Source organism: Leuciscus leuciscus, assembly GCF_965113295.1.
Source record: "Leuciscus leuciscus genome assembly, chromosome: 8".
Classification (NCBI taxonomy): domain Eukaryota; kingdom Metazoa; phylum Chordata; class Actinopteri; order Cypriniformes; family Leuciscidae; genus Leuciscus; species Leuciscus leuciscus.
Window position 1 is genome coordinate 20929064 of NC_138732.1, and position 18585 is coordinate 20947648.

Genomic DNA, 18585 nt, shown 5'->3' on the forward strand with positions numbered 1-18585 from the left:
CAATCTCACATTCAATCCCACTACTGGAACACTGAAATTGATATGAGGTGAGGTAGGCAGGCATAGATTCAGAGGCATAAGGTAAGTATTACATACAACAATGCAACACTAATAAAACAATGCATTGACATTTACTTTTTACTTTTGATACTTAAGTACTTTTAAAAACGAGTAGGCCTTCTTTTACTCTTTACAACTTTTACTTGTAACGGAGTAATATTTGACAAGTAGTATTTTGTACTTTCACGTAAGGAAGTTGTGTACTTTGTCCACTTCTGACTAACGTTAATTATCTTCTAGGCTAAAGTGTTACCAGAAAGCACAATTTATTCTCCAGTGAGAACTCAGTGGAAACAAAGCGTAGGCTAACTAAAATTAGAAACAACGTGGAAATTCAGGAAAGGAATCCAAGATTCAAACTCATGCTGAGATTACAAAAGGGGAGTAATGAAAAATGCTGAGAGCAATGCAATAGGTACAGTAGGGGTGAGGTAACACACATTATTTAAACGTTTCTAGCATAACTGTTCTGCCATATCAACACTCTATGGAGAAAAAAACCCGTTGGAAGATATCGCTGAACATTTATTTAATCATAGCAAAAGTACATTTCTTTTAATAAAAAAAGTTTATTTTTAATTATTAAAACACCATTATTTAAATAGAAAAGTTCATTTGTATTTTATTGACAGAATATTTTAGTTTGCATATTTTTTATTATATTGGATAACATTTTAAAATATGGTCATGATTTTGTCAAACTACACTTCAATTTTTTAAGGTAAATAAACAAAAAAATATACACTGTAATAATGAAACAAGACCACATATTTGTACTAGACAAAAGTAAAAATGTGTTAGGTTGTGGCCTGCTCTCCTCCACACAAATAGGTATCAGAACATATTCGGATGAGGAAACTTAATAAAATTACTAATTAAACTATTTAATTTAAGAAGCAGACAATTTTATTTTCTTCTGTTTTTTTTGTTGTTGTATTGGAACAAGCCAAATAAATGTATTATGAGTGATGTACATCGATTGACATATTGACAAAATCTTTTCACAGACTGACAGACAGATCAGATAGATAGACAAACAGATATACAGATAGATAGATAGATATAGATAGATAGATAGATAGATAGATAGATAGATAGATAGATAGAGCAAGAAAGAATGTTGAATAATCACAACATACTTATTCCAAATTCTGCCTCTGTCTTTATCAGAAGGATGTTTGTTAATTGAGGTTTCATTTTAGCATTCAGCTAACCTGAAAAGCTTTTTCTATGAAGTCTCCACTGCACTGATGTGTATACACATCTTCAAATTGCTGCCTATTTGGAAACACTCCCCCTCTTCTGTAGTTCTTTGAAGTGGAGCAGACATTATCTTTTAGCCCTAATGGCATATCAGCTGATGTTGAGAGTTTTTCTGATGTCTGGTATTTCTATGAAATTGGCTGAATACAGATTCAAAAGGCAAATATTTTTTATTGCAGCACTTTTTTTGTACATGCTGTGGCATTCACTGTCACTTTTGCATGGACACAGCTGTTAATATGCACAAGAGTTTCTCTGTTTTTTAGTTTATGCCCCAGGCCATTTTGTATTAATATGGACTAAAAGATGAGGGCAAAAATTGAATTTTTGATTCCTAAGTGGGGTTCTTCTGTCTACTTTCTGCAATATTCATGAGGTAAGTGTGGGGTTCACTACAGGTGTATAATAATGAAGAAGGGTTGGATTACGTAACAGCAAATCTCATTTGTAAAGCGAAAACGCACTGCGGATCTCCTATGACCACAAGACCGTGTCTGAGAAAGACTCTTGCCTCTAAATCCCTTCAGGGCTCTTTTGAGATTCTGCACTTTGACAAGCTTCATCTAATGCATAAGATATAGATTCTGATGCCTTTTGCCCTTTATAAGCACCAAATATAACAGCCATCATTCTTTATGGGTGGGGGGGTGGACCATGATGCCACGTGAAATCACATCCTCTTCATGTTATTGTCTCTTGTGCTTCCGTTCTTATGAAATTGCAGTCAGCGACATGGAGAACACTCTGTCACTGAAGCCTAGATAGACTGCAGACACCGCAATCTCGTTTAAATCAAAGAGAGAGCCAAATGGTCTATTGTGATATTCGCAAAGGGGGAAAAAAATCTCTGCCCTTCACTCACTTTAGACAAACGTTTTGGAAAACAATCACGAATGCACTTGACTTTGAGGAAAGTGATTTGGCGGTGCTTGTGAAGTCTCTCACTGTTCAATGGGTCAGTGCCGGGCTAGTCCATTATGGAACAAATTACCATCCATTACACATCTTCTATTTGCCTGCACAGTCTGGCACTTCAAGGTTTCTTTCCCAAGCTCTATCCCAAAAGTCACATTTTCTTATATAGTGCTTTTTCCCCCCTTATTATCAATGTTAATAACAGTATAGTGCTGCTTAATATTTTTGTGGAATGATTTCTGAAGGGTCATGTGACACTGAAGACTGGAGTAATGATGCTGAAAATTCAGTTTTGCCATCACAGGAATATATTACATTTTAATATACAATCAAATAGAAAACCTGCATTTCAATTTTTTATAATATTTCACAATATTACGGTCTTTACTGCATTAAAACAATAAGCAGTTATTTTAATTTGTACTATTTCACAATATTACTGTTTTTTTATTTCATAAATGCAGCCTTGGTGAGCATAAGACAATTCTTTCAAAAACATTAAACATTTTTAATGTTTCCAAACTTTTTACAGGTACTGTATAAGTATTACGCTTTTAAAAGATGAAAATAAAAATAAAAGAAAATCAATTAATCATGAACTTTTTGCTGCCATTTTGTGAATATTAAAGGAACACGACAACTTTTTGGGACTTTAGCTTATTCACCGTATCCCCCAGAGTTAGATAAGTCCATAGATACCCTTCTCATCTCCGTGCGTGCCATAACTCTGTCTGACGCACCCACCGCTAGCTTAGCACAAAGACTGGAGGTAAACGGCTCCAGCTAGCATACTGCTCTCAATAAGTTACAAAATAACGCCAACATTTTCCTATTTACATGTTGTGATTTGTACAGTCACAGCGTGTACGAATAACAAGGTCACTCACATCTTCTAACCGTATACATACTGGGAACTATATTCTCAGAAGACGAAGCACTGCTACTTCTGCGGAGTGATTTACTCCAATTCTGAGCGAACTCTGCTCCTCACCACGTGGCTTCTCAGGCGCTGCGAGCAAATCACTCCGCCCAAGTAGCAGTGCTTCGCCTTCTAAGAATATGTGACCATGTTATTTGTACACGCTGTGACTATACAAATCACAACATGTAAATAGGAAAATGTTGGCGTTATTTTGTCACTTACTGGGTCGGGTCAATTTTTTTATTTTTTATATATTTTTTTACAGATCGGGCTTTTTTGGTCGGACTCGGGCTCAGGCTCATTGAGCTTTTCTACTTTCATCATACACATAATATACGTGCAGAGCGCAGGCTACTGTATGAAATATTGTTATATTGATAAATATGCAACGCAATATGCGATCACGCGAGTAACGCGACGCGCGTGCAAGGTGACAGACCAGCGTGGGGAGTTACTAAAAGTTCCCAATACTTCAGGAAAAGCTGCATTTTGAAAGAGTTTTGATTTGATTACCACAACAATCAAAGAGCCTGAAGCCTTCAACAGTGGATGCTATTCTTTTTCTTCACAACGATCGCGAATAAACAGTGAATGAGCCTACTCAGTTCAACGGATTTTTTTTCTTTGTTATATTTTTATTATTATTAAACGTTAGCCATTTGGCGAAGAGTTCTTTGAAACGTTGTTCTTCAGTAAAGTTACTTTACATCAAAAAAAGGTAGGCCGTAAATCTTTATTTACTACTGGATCACATTTGGCTATATAATATTCTCTACTGCATGCTTATGTAATGGACAGTGTTTTGCCCCGTGCAGGGCTCTAGGCAGTATGCTAGCTGGAGCCGTTTACCTCCAGTCTTTGTGCTAAGCTAGGCTAGCGGTGGGTGCGTCAGACAGAGTTACGGCAAGCACGGAGATGAAAATGGTATGTATATGGACTTATCTAACTCTGGGGGATACGGTGAATAAGCCAAAGTCCCAAAAAGTCGGCGTGTTCCTTTAAGTAAAAAAAAGTAACAGTAGTCTAATTGAGTATTTTAAAACGTAATATAATCTAATTACAAGCATTTCATTTTTGGAATCTGATTACATAACCCAGATAAAATATTATCAGTTATGCAAGATAAACATTAAAAAAACTATAGCAAAGGCATTGAGACAAACTTTTCTACCAGTTTGGGTGCATACAATTGCTTAAAATAAGTATTAAACGTGTCATCACATAAACACGTTTTTTTGTCATCGTGTTGCCAAAGGGCAATCTACTTCAGCACAGGTGTCAAAGACACAGCAGTTATAAAAACCCCTGAATTACTACCCAGAGATGGCTAAAAGAGATGGATACGAGAGAAAGAGTAGGAGAAAGTGTCTCAGAGGCCTAAAAAAAGGTTGGAGGAGGCAGAGAAAAAGAAAAGAGCTAGTGGGAGTCAACAACGAGAGATACTGAGAAAAAGAAAAAAAAATACACTTCAATATATTTGGATGTAAAACAGCAGCATTTTATTAGAAAAACACATCCGGAATAGTGGGACGAATCCGTGTGAATGGGGGTTTTGTAATGATAACTAGCACACAGCAGCTCTTCATTTCTTCTTTACTACTGCAGCCTCGGCAGCGGCTGCCTCCGCTTCTGCCTTCAGTCTCTCCGCACGCTCCCGGAGGAACTCGCCGTACTCCAGCGGTGACAGGCTGACAGAGAAGACGGAGATTAGAGGCATATCAACAGATACATTACATTAGAATTTCAAACATTTCTAGCGATCGAGCTTTGCTCTTCCTTCAAGTATAATGATGGGTCTGAGCATTTGCACCTAGGTGTCATGGCTCATTTATTAAAGAGCTTTGGTTTAAGAAAAAGACCAGACTCTGCTAACAGAACAGGCTGTCAAAATGTTGCCAGATTTCAACGGTGCAATGACATTTGACGTCGCAGAGACTCGGGATAGAAAAGGTTCTGGAAGGTGTCAAGCAAACACTTCTCAAATGAATAGTGTCAATAATTAAGCTAGCAGCATCCCTTACAATCTCTCAGTGTTATTAAAGCATTAATTATACATAACATGAATTTTATGATTCATTTTTAAAAGACTGTAAATCAAGCTCAATTCTCAACTGTGAGAAATGGCATAAATGAGCACAAGAACTGAAGTCATTGGCGAGAGTGTGAAGTAAGACTTGATTTATTCAGTCATTATTTATTCACATCTCTTATTAAGGTCTTTACTAGGTGGTGGGATGTCTAAAATATTTATACAAGGAAAAGACGGATGTTTAAACCTCACAGTAGAGACCAGACATGAAGAAAACATTGCTTGTATATAAATTATGTCTAAATATAAATGTCTTCATAAAACTAAAATTTTAATTATATTTTTAAAGAGATACACTACCATTCAATAGTCTGGGTATTGATGAGATTTGCAGAAAGTCTCTTATGCTTAACAAGGCTGCAATTATTTGATCAAAATACAGTAAAGACAGTAATATTGTAAAATATTATAAACATTTTAAATACATGTTTTGTGTTTTATTGTTTTAAAATGTAATTTATTCCTGTGATCAAAGCTGAATTTTCAGTATCATTACTCCAGTCTTCAGTGTCACATGATCCTTCAGAAATCTGATTTGCTGCTCAAGAAACATTTCTCATTATCATCAATGTTAAAAACAGTTGTGCTGCATAATATTCTTGAGGAAACCATAATAATAAAACAATTTGAAAGTCACTTTTGATCAATTTAATGCATAAATGATGAATAAAAGTATTAATACAAAATAAAAATAAAAACATTACTGTCCCCAAACATTTGAATAGAAGTTTATATTTGCTTTGGTCATTACATAACATCCACCTCTGCTATTCTCTAGCTTTGAAGACATTATTATTGTTATAAAATGTGGAAAATGGCAAGAATGAGTGAACATTTCACTGGTATTGTATGTTGTGAATAATGTGGTAGAATGTTTGAAGGACTCTCACTCATTGACGATTTTGATGCCGAGGGATCTGGCGGACCCGATGATGCTCTTGACAACGTTCTGCATGGAGGTGTCCTGCAGCTTAAAGCTGTCGTCCTGAGATTTGACCTGTGCAATCTCATATACGGCCCTCACAGTCACCATTCCAGCGATCTCATGCCCTGATAGATACGGGAAAGTGAAGGGACAAGGTGAAAGAGAGAGGTGATGAAACACAGCAGCACAGAAAGAGAAACCAGCAGGAGGTGTGGTTGGTCATGATAGAGCAAATCGGAAGTGGAGATGGAGTGAAGGCGAGAGGTAACAGAAAGAGGGGGAGGGAAAGAGTGGGCGCATAAGAAAGAATAATTGAGGTGGAGTGGAATGTATGAAAATGAAGCAAATCCATAATTCTCCTTTTTTTAAATGCCACCTTCACCACAGAGTTCCCCTTAGTAATTGCACGGCTCCCTACCAGTGCTGCTCATCATCAATATATCATCAGTCAAAAAATTCAATCTGAACCAAAACACCCCGCGGGGGGAGTCTGTCTATTACTGAAACATAAGGCAGTGGCAAGATATACAAATAGACTGCTGAGAGATGGAAGGAAGGATGTATGGCCACAGCAGCCCTGCTCGTAATAGGGTTTCGCTTACCAGTCTTTCCGGCTCCTTTTTCAATGCCGGCGGCCTGTTTCAAGAAGTAAGAAACAGTGGGCTGCCCAATTTTCAGGTCATACGTCCTGTCCGACTGAAAGAAGAAAAAAAAAAGAAGAGGGGTAAGCTCAGCCCATTCAAAATAACCCAGGTTCATCCATTTCAGAGCCAGGTGAAAAAAAAAAAAAAAAAAAAAATTTTTTTTAATATATAACGTATACAATAAATTATTACTCCAATGTCACATCATCCTTCAGAAATCATTCTTCTATGCCGATTTGATAACGTTTAAATAACAGTTGAAAACAGCTTTGCTGCTTAATATTTTTGTGGAAATCACAATATATATTTTTTTTTCAGGATTGTTTGAGGGATAGAAAGTTAAAAAGAACAGCAGTTATTTGAAATAGAAATCTTTTCTAATATGAATATCCTTACTGTCACTATTTTATCAGTTTAATGTGCTTTTACTTAATAAAAGCAACAACAACACAAATCTTAATGACCCCAAACTATTGAAGGGATGTGCATATATTTGTATCTTTGCTAATTAAGTTTGTCTAAAACGTTGTGACCGAAATTTCTCGTTCATTTCCAAAACAGTCAGTCCTTTTGAGTTGTACATGCTGCAGATTATTTGCTTTGAATTTCCTACCTTCACTCATGTCACTTAAATGACTTTTCCCCTTAATACATCAAAATGTCAGTACAATTTTAAATCAGACTTTTACACAGACTTTATATGAACATTAAAAATGTGCATGCATATATGGAAGGAGATACAATCAAATTCACAGAGCAGGAAGAAAATAAGACAGTACATAAAAATAAATTAAAATAAATAAGGAACAATATGATAATCAATAAATTATCTGATATGTGTGTAAATGCTATAAATAAGGCAAATCAATCAATTGAATTGCCTGAGAAAAATCTGCTGGTTTCTATACAACTAAAATGCATGGTGATCACCGGCTGTCAAGTTCAGTGGCAAGTTTGTTTAGTATATGTTTGTTGCATATATAAAGAACCACTAAAAGTCATTAAGAAGTGCTGTTTTTCCCCACTGGTGTTGTATCTTGCCTAAGGCACCAAGTGAACCAGGACTGCAACTGCTGATCCCTCAAAAAAATAAATGTTTTAAAAAAAAAAAAAAAAAAAAAAAGTGTGCTCACTACACGTGCGTACATTTAAAAATAATCCTTGATTTCCATCAAAAGACGAAAATGTGAATTAAACCCATGTTGTTTGAATAGAACAACTAAATTAAGTAAAATGTCAGTATCTGACATAATAAAAAAATTACATAAAAACCACATAAGAATGATATGAATAAAATGAAAGCTTACAATATTTGAGAACACCCTTATCTACTGCAGTTATTCTGAAACATTATGTGTGTTGAGTTTGTTTTTGACAATTATCTGTTGAGACTGTGGGAACGAAATGTTGTGTTCGTTTTTGGGTTTGTGGGCGTCAAGCTATCGGTCTCAGTCTCTCAGTCTCATCGCACATAGCGGGGGGTATCACAAACACTATTCTCTTCGAGTGCGAGAAGAGCTAAAATCCTATAGCATCCAATAGAGTCTCTGGAGCCTGACAGAATCTCATTGTCATCCATAGACTCTGACAGCCTCTCATAAACTCAAAGTCGAGTCGAGTGAAGCCAGGCGCATGCATCCACACCCTCCATTCCCCCGGCACACACCCTCGTCTGTCAGGCCTGCCGAAACCAAAGCTTTAAGGCAGGGATTAGTCTGCATAGAGAGGCTCAAAAACAATGAGTGTGCAGCAGACAGCTTAATGGGACAACTGGGACTTCACAGGCAGTCTGACTTGGGGAGACAGCCTGGCTAAAATGCATTGCAGCCATCCGGCTCAAGCCTAAAGCAAGCATTGTGCTGCAAACTCGACCAGAATTTCCCCCACACCCCCTGCAGCTAAAGATCACGTAGCTCAGGCTAATCTTCAATCCCTGTCGAATGCTCATCGTTATAGTGAGAGGACGCTAGCTTTAGGGCCTAATCTGCCTGTAGGACTCGAAGAATGAATCATAAAAAGACATTTCCCTTTGTTTGGCAATGTTAAAGTTAAAGGGATATCTTAAAGGGATTCACCCAATATATAAACATTCTGTCACCATTTACTCAACCTCATGTCTTTAGAAACCAGAATCTGACTTTTGCTTGTGGAATACCAAAGATGTTATTTGTAGTAGTATGTCCAAACTACTCTTTTCTATACAATGAAAGCTGTTGGCTTGCAATATAGCACATGCGTTATATTGACTCATCTTCATTTTTTTCTTCCTTGACAGACCATGGTCATTATTTATTTACACTATATGAAAAAAAAAATGCCTTAAAGAAGAAAGAGTCAAACACGTTTGGAACCACATGAGGGTGAGTAAATTATGACAATTGAGGGGACCTGTTCCTTTAAGAGATTCATAAATACTGCAAATAAAAATGTTTTTTTTAAAAAAAATGTTTTTTTTAAAAGAGTATATTATGGGGTTTTTTCATGCAAATTTTTCTTTATGATTGACTCTTTTCTTTATCACTATTGTATTTCTTTATGCACAGTTTCTATTTGTTAGAGTCTAAGAGTTGGGTAAAAGGCACAGAGAGAGAGAGAGAGAGACAAACAAGCAAACACACAAGCACAAACAGTGGTGTTTACTAAGGCAAACATTAATATTACTATTGCTCATAAACATGTTTGAATAAGGTGTTCTCTGGTTCAGGTGTTTGAATAAATCACTCACCCTAAGTTTTACAATTTGGGTTTGTATCTCATCCAGTATAAATAAAACGATACAACTGGTTGAGAAGTACTACATTTCTAAGCAATCAGATCTTGCCATAGCAACTAACAGAATTTTATTAATTTTTTTAATAAAAAAAGTACTAAAATGAAAAAAGAAAAACCTAAAACTGAAATTAAAATAAAGATTAGATAGAAATATAAAAAAACGACTAAAAGTTACAAAAGCACATAAATTACTTAAATGCAACTAAAAATAAATATGAAAAAGGTCATTCAAAATATTAATAAATGCTATAATAGAATATAAATAATACTAAAAAGAAGGAAAACTTTTCATGCATTTTGGCCATTCATTTACACAACAACAGTGTTTTGGGGGCCTGAAAACGCAAATAGTTGAAAACGGGTTTCAAAGTGCAAGTTTTTGAAAACAATGCCATTATTGTCTCAGTGTAAACTACAAAAATGTGAATTTGTGAAAATGGTGCATGTACATATTAAGTGCGCAGTTTTTTTTACAAAGTGACATCGCCAATTACCGGCCTGGCATGAATAGAGCGTTTTTAATTTTAGATGTCAAGGATACTGGGAACGGGCTCTTATGACTTGTCACACCTGGCTCAAAGATGCCACATTAGGGGAGATGACAGTAAAATTAAGAATTTATTACATTAAAAATGACAGAAAACAACAAATCTAAATATCAGTAATCAATAATGTTGGTCAGTCGTGACTGCAAGTGAATGAGTGAATAACTGTGAGTGTTGTCAGAATGCATGGATGCGAAACAAAACAAATATTCTCACAACTGGAGCGCAGGTCTGGCTTAGGAGCGGCCCCGACTAACAACTGCACGTTGTTTAAAAAAGGTGCCATGACGAGATTCAGGTGTGCTCAAGTCATGCCCCAGTCACCAATCAGACCTACAAAAACTAAAGAAAAACAAACAACCAGAACCACAACAACAACCGGATCATAACACGAGCAACCACCTAGCAATGTGCTAAAACTGCTGAGAGCACCTTAGCAACCACACCCCACACCCAATAGTTGTTAGGTTTAGGTATTAGGTAGGATTAAGGAATGTAGAATATATGGTCATGTGGAATAAGGCATTAATTATGCTTTATCAGTACTAATAGACGGCAACTACTTAATAGTAAGAATTGGACCCTAAACAAAAAGTGTTACCTTATTTATTATTATTGCAAAAAAGATGAGAAACGATCATATCAGCAAGTCAAATCACAGTGAGCTGTTGCATGTGTATTCAAAGAACGAATGATGAATGGCATCAGCACCGAGGTGCACATTTTCCTCTCTCTCCCTCTGAAAATGTCTTGCAGCTGGTCCTGGAACGAGAGCTGATGTACCTGCAGAGGAGCGCCAACAACAAAGCCTGACAATTCCCACCCTCGGGCGAGCACAACTGACAGGACAACACAAAGGGATGAGCTAGATGAAGGTGACATTGTTGCCAAAGATGTTCTACTTTATGCAACAGAAGCCTTTAGATTCAAACTCTGGCAGAACTGGACCACGGACACTCACTTAATCATCTCAGAAGAAAAGATTATGTGTTTGGATTCTGACTGAGACGGCGCATTAGACATGAGCCAGAGACATTAAAACACCCTAGATTGGGTGGCAGTGCCGGAGCATAATGTGGCCATATAATTTACTCACAATGTCTGCACCCCCGTCTGGACTGCCACAGCATCTCCCATCTCGCTTAGACAGAGAGGGTTATCGAAACTGGGACTTCCAATTGAAAACCACACAAGTGCTTTTCAACAGTTCTTTAATGTAAAAGAGATAGAAACCTGTAATGAGAACTCATTTCACGCAGTCGTGCCACTTTAAAAGTTGTGATCAATGACCCCTCCATAATAAAAAGCCATTTCTCACAACCTTTATAATGGGCCTTTGCTCAAATGCCCCAGCAATCTGTCGCCGACTCGGCAAGCATTACTAACAGCCTTCAATCCATCTTTATTTAAGAGACTGAGAATATGAGGAGAAAGTGCTAGACCTCTCATTTTGTTACAGAGGGTGGGTGAAAAAAGGGAGAGAATAGATTAGAAGAGACAGAACGACTGTACGAGAGAAACAAAGACTAAAATGTGTCAGGAAAAAAAAAGCTGCTAATGCACACAAGTGAGGGATCCATCAGACGGCCCTATTTCTCCAAGAAACTTTGAGTTAAGAGTACATTTACGGTCTTTGACTTCCATGATGGAAAGTGTGTCCTTGACAAAACATTATAATAAACGTGCTGAAGCTCCCTGAGAAGGTGAGTGGGGAGATAAACCTAGGCCAGACGAACATTGCATACGCCGCATCAGTGACTATTCCTCGTTTTCGAGTCACGCTCAGATTGGGAAAGCTCTGTTCATCTGTTTAATCCACTTCGCTCAATACCTTCATTTGATCATAATGTCAGTAGAAGGCCTAATCCGCGCTTTGGCATTCGAGAAGCATCTAATGCTGTTTGCTAATGCGACTGAGATGCGAATGTAAACGAGCACCCCCGGGGACTCATAAACTGAGAAAACAAGCGGCAAAACAAACGAGAGCAAGATTGATTGAAAGCAATAAGGTGTATTATGAGGCCCCCAAGACGTCACTTCTGTGACTGATTGGTAAAGTGGTGTTGACACTGAGAAAACGACAACAGTATTCCTAATTAGTGGTTACATTACCTTCACATTGATCTTGATGGGAAGAGGGATGCCTTCTTTGAGGTCTTTGGTTTTCTCATTGAAGTCTTTGCAGAAGGCCCCTATTGGAATCCCTTTCTGGAAAAGAAAGCATAGGAAAAACATTCAGAAAGGTTTAGACCCACACGCATTTTAGCCTGTTATTCATCGGGGCAGTCTTTTGATGAATACCAATATCCATTTAGAGTGGCTGCATGGTGTCAATCATTCGATAACTCATTGGTGCACTGTGAATGCCTCGGCATGCTTGGATGCCTGCGTGAGTGAGTGAGTGAGAAAGTGAACGAGAGAGGCTGGTGGAAGCCTATTTACCCAAGGGTGTGAGTATATGTGTGTGTGTATGTGTATAATGTCAGAGTATGGCAGTCATCATGCCTCTGAGACTCCAGATAAATTAGATTCTCTTTCCTGGCCCTTGCCAGGCAGAAAGCTAAATGTATAGCTGACATTAAGTCAACACTGGCTGCCATTTCTCCTGAGCAGCTTCACCAGAGCATGAGTGTTTTCTGTGGGTTGACTGCAGAGGCAGCTGCTAATCTGTAATCGTATTACAGTTGTGAAAGTTTTCCTTGCACTTGAACTTTTCAAAGGATCCACAGTGACTGGAACACTTGTTTCATCTTGAGGTAGATATTACAGAGCTTTATTTAACAGTTGGACTCTGATCTATTAGGAAAGGGCTGCTATTGCAGTTAGCAGTACAGTAACAGAACCCATGGATCCCCCTCAGTTCATCCACTGACCGTTTGATGCATATTGCCCTAAAAATGCCAAGAACTGGTAAGTTAGTGGCATTAGTTATTTTGTTTGAAGCACCTATTACCAAGTAAAAAATATATATCCATGAGCAAAATTGTATTATTGGACGTTTCAGATGTCGGTGAAAAAATCTGTACCTATTATTTTTGGATAGACATAAATTCTGTCATATTAACATACACTACACCATTCCAGTGTTTGTGGTTAAGATTTTAGATTTTTTTGTCTCTTATGCTATCCATTGCTGAATTTATTTGATCAAAAAATATAGAAGGAAAAAAAATAACAGTGAAACATTACAATTTAAAATAACTGGTTTTGTTTTAATATATTTTCAAATGTAATTTATTCCTGTGATCAAAGCTGGATTTTCAGCATCATTACTTCAGTCTTGAAACCATTCTAATAAGCTGATTTACTGCCCAAGAATAATTTGTTAGGATCACTGCTGATGATAATTTTGTGGTGACCTTTTCTTTTAGGATTATTTGATGAATAGAAAGTAAATTTGAAATCTTTTGTAACTTTATAAATGCCTTTACTGTCACTTTTGATCAGTTTAATGCGTGTTTGCTAAATAAAAGTATAAATTAACTTACTGACCTCAAACTTTTGAACGGTGCTGTATTTCACACATTTTTCTGTCTATTTTTTACAGTCTTCTACTGGGGTATCAACCAGGGCTGTGTGGCATTCAGAATTAAAATGAATTGAAATTCAAATAAATTCATATAACTGGAATTTTTAACTTAGAAAAGTTTGTATAAATAGATAAAAAGTAAGTAAAATGGAATTCTGAATTTTGCACAACCATGGCAATTATTTCAGATAAACAAAACTGCCTCAAACAGCATGTTCAAAGATTTTTTTTTGAGTTTGGTGACATTAAATGTCAGTCCGACCTTTCCTGTTTAAGTAAGTGGTTCTTGGCCAAAATGAGTTGCAAAACAAAACAGCCTTTTTGCCACAGTCGAAGTTACCTCCCATATGTGATATACGGGCCAAGGTAAACAGCACGTTTTGGCATAAAGTATATTTGCAAAGAACTTCCTTTAGATGCCAATGGTGTTTGATTCTACCTTATAAATACTGATGCAATCTTTTCAGATTAGTTAAAGCAAACTCTGCCATGCGAGAACAGCAAATATTTCCCCACCGCTTCCAGAGGTATTACTGTTCAGCAACTTCAATTTTAACACAAATAAAATGAAAAACAAAAGCCCTGGATGGCAGGCAGCCTATCTCCCTCCTGACTTGCTTATTAATAGTAATCCCATGTCAACCCCACTAGCATCTCCTCAAGCCCCCCCAACTTCAGCGAGAACAACACATTTAAGTAAACAAGAAAGGCAGTGGGTGACTCCTAATTAAATATGGATTAATATTAAACCGAGGTTGTAAGGAGAGCCTCAAAAACCCTTGGGTGAACACACTGAGATTCCACACCGGTTTTTGCACCCGCTGCTTTATAACCCTTTAAAGTTGTTGTTTTTTGTCTGAAATGGAGTTCAAACAAGTAGAGACATGCAGAGGATAGCAGACAGATCTGAGAGGAAGAGGTCGTCCGACGATTTTGGAAGCAGGCAGGCAACAAGGATGAAATGTGATGGAAGTGTACTGACAGTGTACTGATCAGACACACAAGACATTCAAACTGTGCCAAACAAAGACGGTACAATGGAAGAAATCGTAGCAATTGAGTTTTACGTAACGCTTTTAATATCATAAGTGAGGCCATTATAAAAATGGAAATCTGTTGTTGGTTGAAAGGACAAGGCTCGAAGATGAAGATTGCTCTGGCAATCTTTACGGAATAAAGCTCCGGATGACCAAGATGCTTCGCGTTTTAATGGCAGATACATTCACTTTCAAGTGCTGGCCAAATTGCTAGTATAGCTCCCTAAAACCCAAGATCTAATCATCCAGAAGTGAAGCGGTCCAATTAAACCTCCTCTTTCTTCAATAGTGTCTGATAAAAGCAGGACTGCGAAGAACAAAATGGCTGCAGTACATCACCATGATGCCTCCATGCTTTAAAAAGCTCCATGCGTGCTACCAACCTTGGACACTGCACTATATTATATCAGATGAATATTAAAAGTGTTTATCATATCAATATTCTCTAAAGCAGCCATTCACAGTGAAGGTCCCGACGGAAGACAAATCCTGCCTGAATTGTGTAAGAAGGGAACTCTAAAAGACTGAATAACTTAACCAGACTAAAAACCCCACATGTTGTGCATGGTATCTGCATCCAGACTGTATTTGTGATTCACAAAACATCTCCTTTTTCCATTCTTTTCATCAGTTATCCCACTTTGCATTCGTTTCATTATTATAACGTGAGCTTTCAGCTTCAGCAATTCTTTTTAACGAGATGGCCGCTGACATGGATGAATGACAAAAAGAGTGAGAACAGACCGGGAAAGTAACCGTTGTTTCAGATAGCTGAAGTAACAGCTTGAAGGGCCACATATATAAGTGCTTCTAATAATACTGCACACATGTGTGTATATTTCTAGTGTAGGACAGAGAAGAACAGTGTTATGTTCAAGTCATGTCCCCTATGAGAACAATAATGAAGATCAATACTAACATTCAGGAGGTCCATTTGACAAAAGCGGGTGAAAGGCTTCAGAGTTCTGATGTATGGAGAAGCCATAGGGGACCGGCATGAATAAAGAATGTATGTGTGAGGGCTGTGAGCTCATTCCATTAAAAAAAGCAAAAAGCAAAAGGAAAATAAGCACAGTGGTGGGTTCAAGTGGTTCAATCACTTTACAGCAAAGCCTCTGAGGAAAAGGCATTAGAGGACAGTGTGACTTCCAACTAAGTGAAAACCTGTGTAATTAAATGCATGAATAAGAAATTAAGCAAATTAAAATTGTTAACACTTCATATAAGGAACAGAACATTGTATGGGTCAGTACTGAGGATAGAAGCTGTTGGACAAAATAGCTAATCAGTGATGGGGACTGATATATAAAAAATAAATTACAACAAAATGAGGCACTTAATAGAGCACCAATGTTTAATTGTGTCATCATTTATTCTTTATTGGCCCATGTCATTCTAAATGTCATTGTGTGACTTTGGTGAAATCTGTAAAACACCTAATAAGTTTTCCTTTTTTTTTTTTATAGCATTAAAATGAGCTGAAGATTTCAAGCTTCAAAAATCACACAAAAGCACCATAAAAGTATAATTAAAGCAGTGTTATTCTTTTTATTATTTATACAGACTGCCATTATAGTATTCATTGATATTTTGAGTTAGCTTTTAATTGTGTATTTTCAGTTTATTCATTTTAAAAATGTATATATTTTCATTTGGCTTGGGTACTTAAATTTAGCACTTCAACTTATTTTATTTCAGTTAATTGCCAAAGAAACATTTCTAATTTTCATTTAAGTTTTTTTAAGTTTACGTTGTTCATAATATTAATTTGCCTAGTTTCACAGACAAGGCTCAATCCTAGTCCTGGACTAAAATGCCGTTTGAGCCGTTTTAACTCAAAGCAACTTGCTCTGACATATCTTAAAATATCTTAGTGCCATTCAAATCCTGGCTTAATCTTAGCCCTGTTAATGAAACCAGGCCATATTTTATTGTATTTAAGCTTTTAAACTTATATAAACATTTTTAATAGTTTATTTTTAGTTCACAATAACAAAACTGCATTAAAGTGTCTATACGACTTGTGCGTTATATTCTACGTCTTATGCAGTCTTCCGATAATTGAACTTTGTGTTCGATAAAAAAAAAAGTCATACAGGTTCCGATTCAGAACAACATGATTGTGCGCAGATGATGACAGAATGATGAATTAATTATTATTATAGGTTGGACTATCCTTCTACATTACAGACAATACAAAACAAAAGGAAAGAGTAAAATGGAGAAGAGCGAGATGACGAATTAAAGCGGGCGAGAGAGCGTAACAACAGTTTCTTTCAGAGGGCTCTCTCAGTGTAAGATTTAGAGGACACCGCACCGCATGTTCCTTCCTTGTGTCTACTGATATGTAACGGTGAGTGAAACTGAAGTGCAAAAAAGGTTGTGTGTACACAAGCATGACAGGGGACGTGGCCTCAGGGCAGCAGGCAGGATTAATTGCCCCTGGCACCCAAGGACGAGCAATTCATTGCCCACGCCAGCGTCCTGAAGGATGGGGGTGAGGTGGGAGGTGTAGACGAGGGGTTAATTAAACTCTGCAGTGTGAGACACTCTAATTAATTACTCCAGTTCCCCTTCCCTAATTCAATGTGCTGAACCCTTCCCATTTTATTACGTTCTTCCCCATAAGGGCGTCATACAGCTGATTAGCCTCATACCCTCCAACCGCTCTGGCCCGTCTGGTAGTTGGAGACTTCAGAAGAGGAATGGACAAGGCCTAGTACAGGAGAGGCTCCTATTTGTGGGTGCACAGAGAATTATTAGCCATTTGCTTGAGCCATGAGCGATCACAGAATGTTTGCATCAGACATTGTGGAACGCTAACATAAAAGTTTGTCAGAATGGCTAATGGCTTTATCTTTGATCATCCCAAACTCCCCTGTAACTTCACTCATTTAAAAACACATCACTCTCTTTTAAAGCATATGCAGTGATGATTAATGTGTTCAAAGCGAAGGCTACAGGGCGAGACGTGCTACTGGGGACACATTATTTTCGGGTCAATTTTACAACCAATATTGATAGCTATACCTACTTCAGTTGGAAGCAAAGTAACATGTTGCGCCTCTAAATGAGTGTGCAGCCCCGCTGGTGAACCGCTCCGTCCTTGAATATGGCGGATTGTTGACTTGAAATCAGTTTAATAAAGAAGAACACATTTATTTACAGATAATAAACTGCAGGGAGAAGGTCTGAGACACAGCATGAAGCTATGTGGCAGAGAAAAAGTTAAAAAGGACAATAAATGCTTTGAGGGAGCCGCATCTGTGCCAATGTCCAAAGTCTGATGGAAATCAGCGAGTGTGGAAAGATTTCATTAAACGTATGTTATTAAAGGAAAGAGCTCAATTCCTCAGACCCACTCTTCAGAGAATTACATCGCATCAGAGGATGTCTTATCTTATCAGAGCTCTGCAACATACCAGTCAGTTAATAAGGAAGACTCATAATTAACCGATTATCATTATCAGTTCGCCAGGGTTTGTTTTAATAGTAAGATTTATAGCTATTTTAAACTCCAGACATAAAAGCAGGAAGTTAAGGTGTGGATTTATGATCAAAAACAGCACTGAGCTGTGCGCTCACTGCGAGAATCTTCCAGTCAGTAAGACGGATTGTTTTGCTGTGGCTGGAGCATGTGTGGTGTCAGCTAAGTGCTCTAATGCGCAGCAGATGGATGCAGTGAGGAATGTCTTGGGACAAGCTTCTGCCAGTGCACACCTGGGGCACCAATCAGGCCTGCAACATTTCTAAAAGGCATTTTTTGAAGTCTTTACCAACTTTATGGGGGCGAAAGTGTTGACTGTGCACTGCTGGACTTTTGTTGTCTCGTTTTCTCCGCCTCTCTCACTCCCTCCGTGCTGAAATCTAGCCAGATCAGAGTG

General features: G+C 37.6%; 1 protein-coding gene across 1 annotated transcript in view; it reads right to left on the reverse strand.

The window, feature by feature from the left end:
* Nucleotides 1-4636: 4636 nt before the first annotated feature.
* The window catches only part of mrpl11 (mitochondrial ribosomal protein L11), a 34685-nt gene continuing 20736 nt past the window's right edge, over nucleotides 4637-18585 (reverse strand). The window contains exons 3-6 of the mRNA XM_082178648.1: nucleotides 12248-12343; nucleotides 6777-6870; nucleotides 6140-6299; nucleotides 4637-4848 (exon numbers count right to left, since the gene is read on the reverse strand). Coding sequence (XP_082034774.1) covers nucleotides 4743-4848; nucleotides 6140-6299; nucleotides 6777-6870; nucleotides 12248-12343 — 456 coding nt within the window. The 3' untranslated portion in view covers nucleotides 4637-4742. The remainder of the gene's footprint in view (nucleotides 4849-6139; nucleotides 6300-6776; nucleotides 6871-12247; nucleotides 12344-18585) is intronic.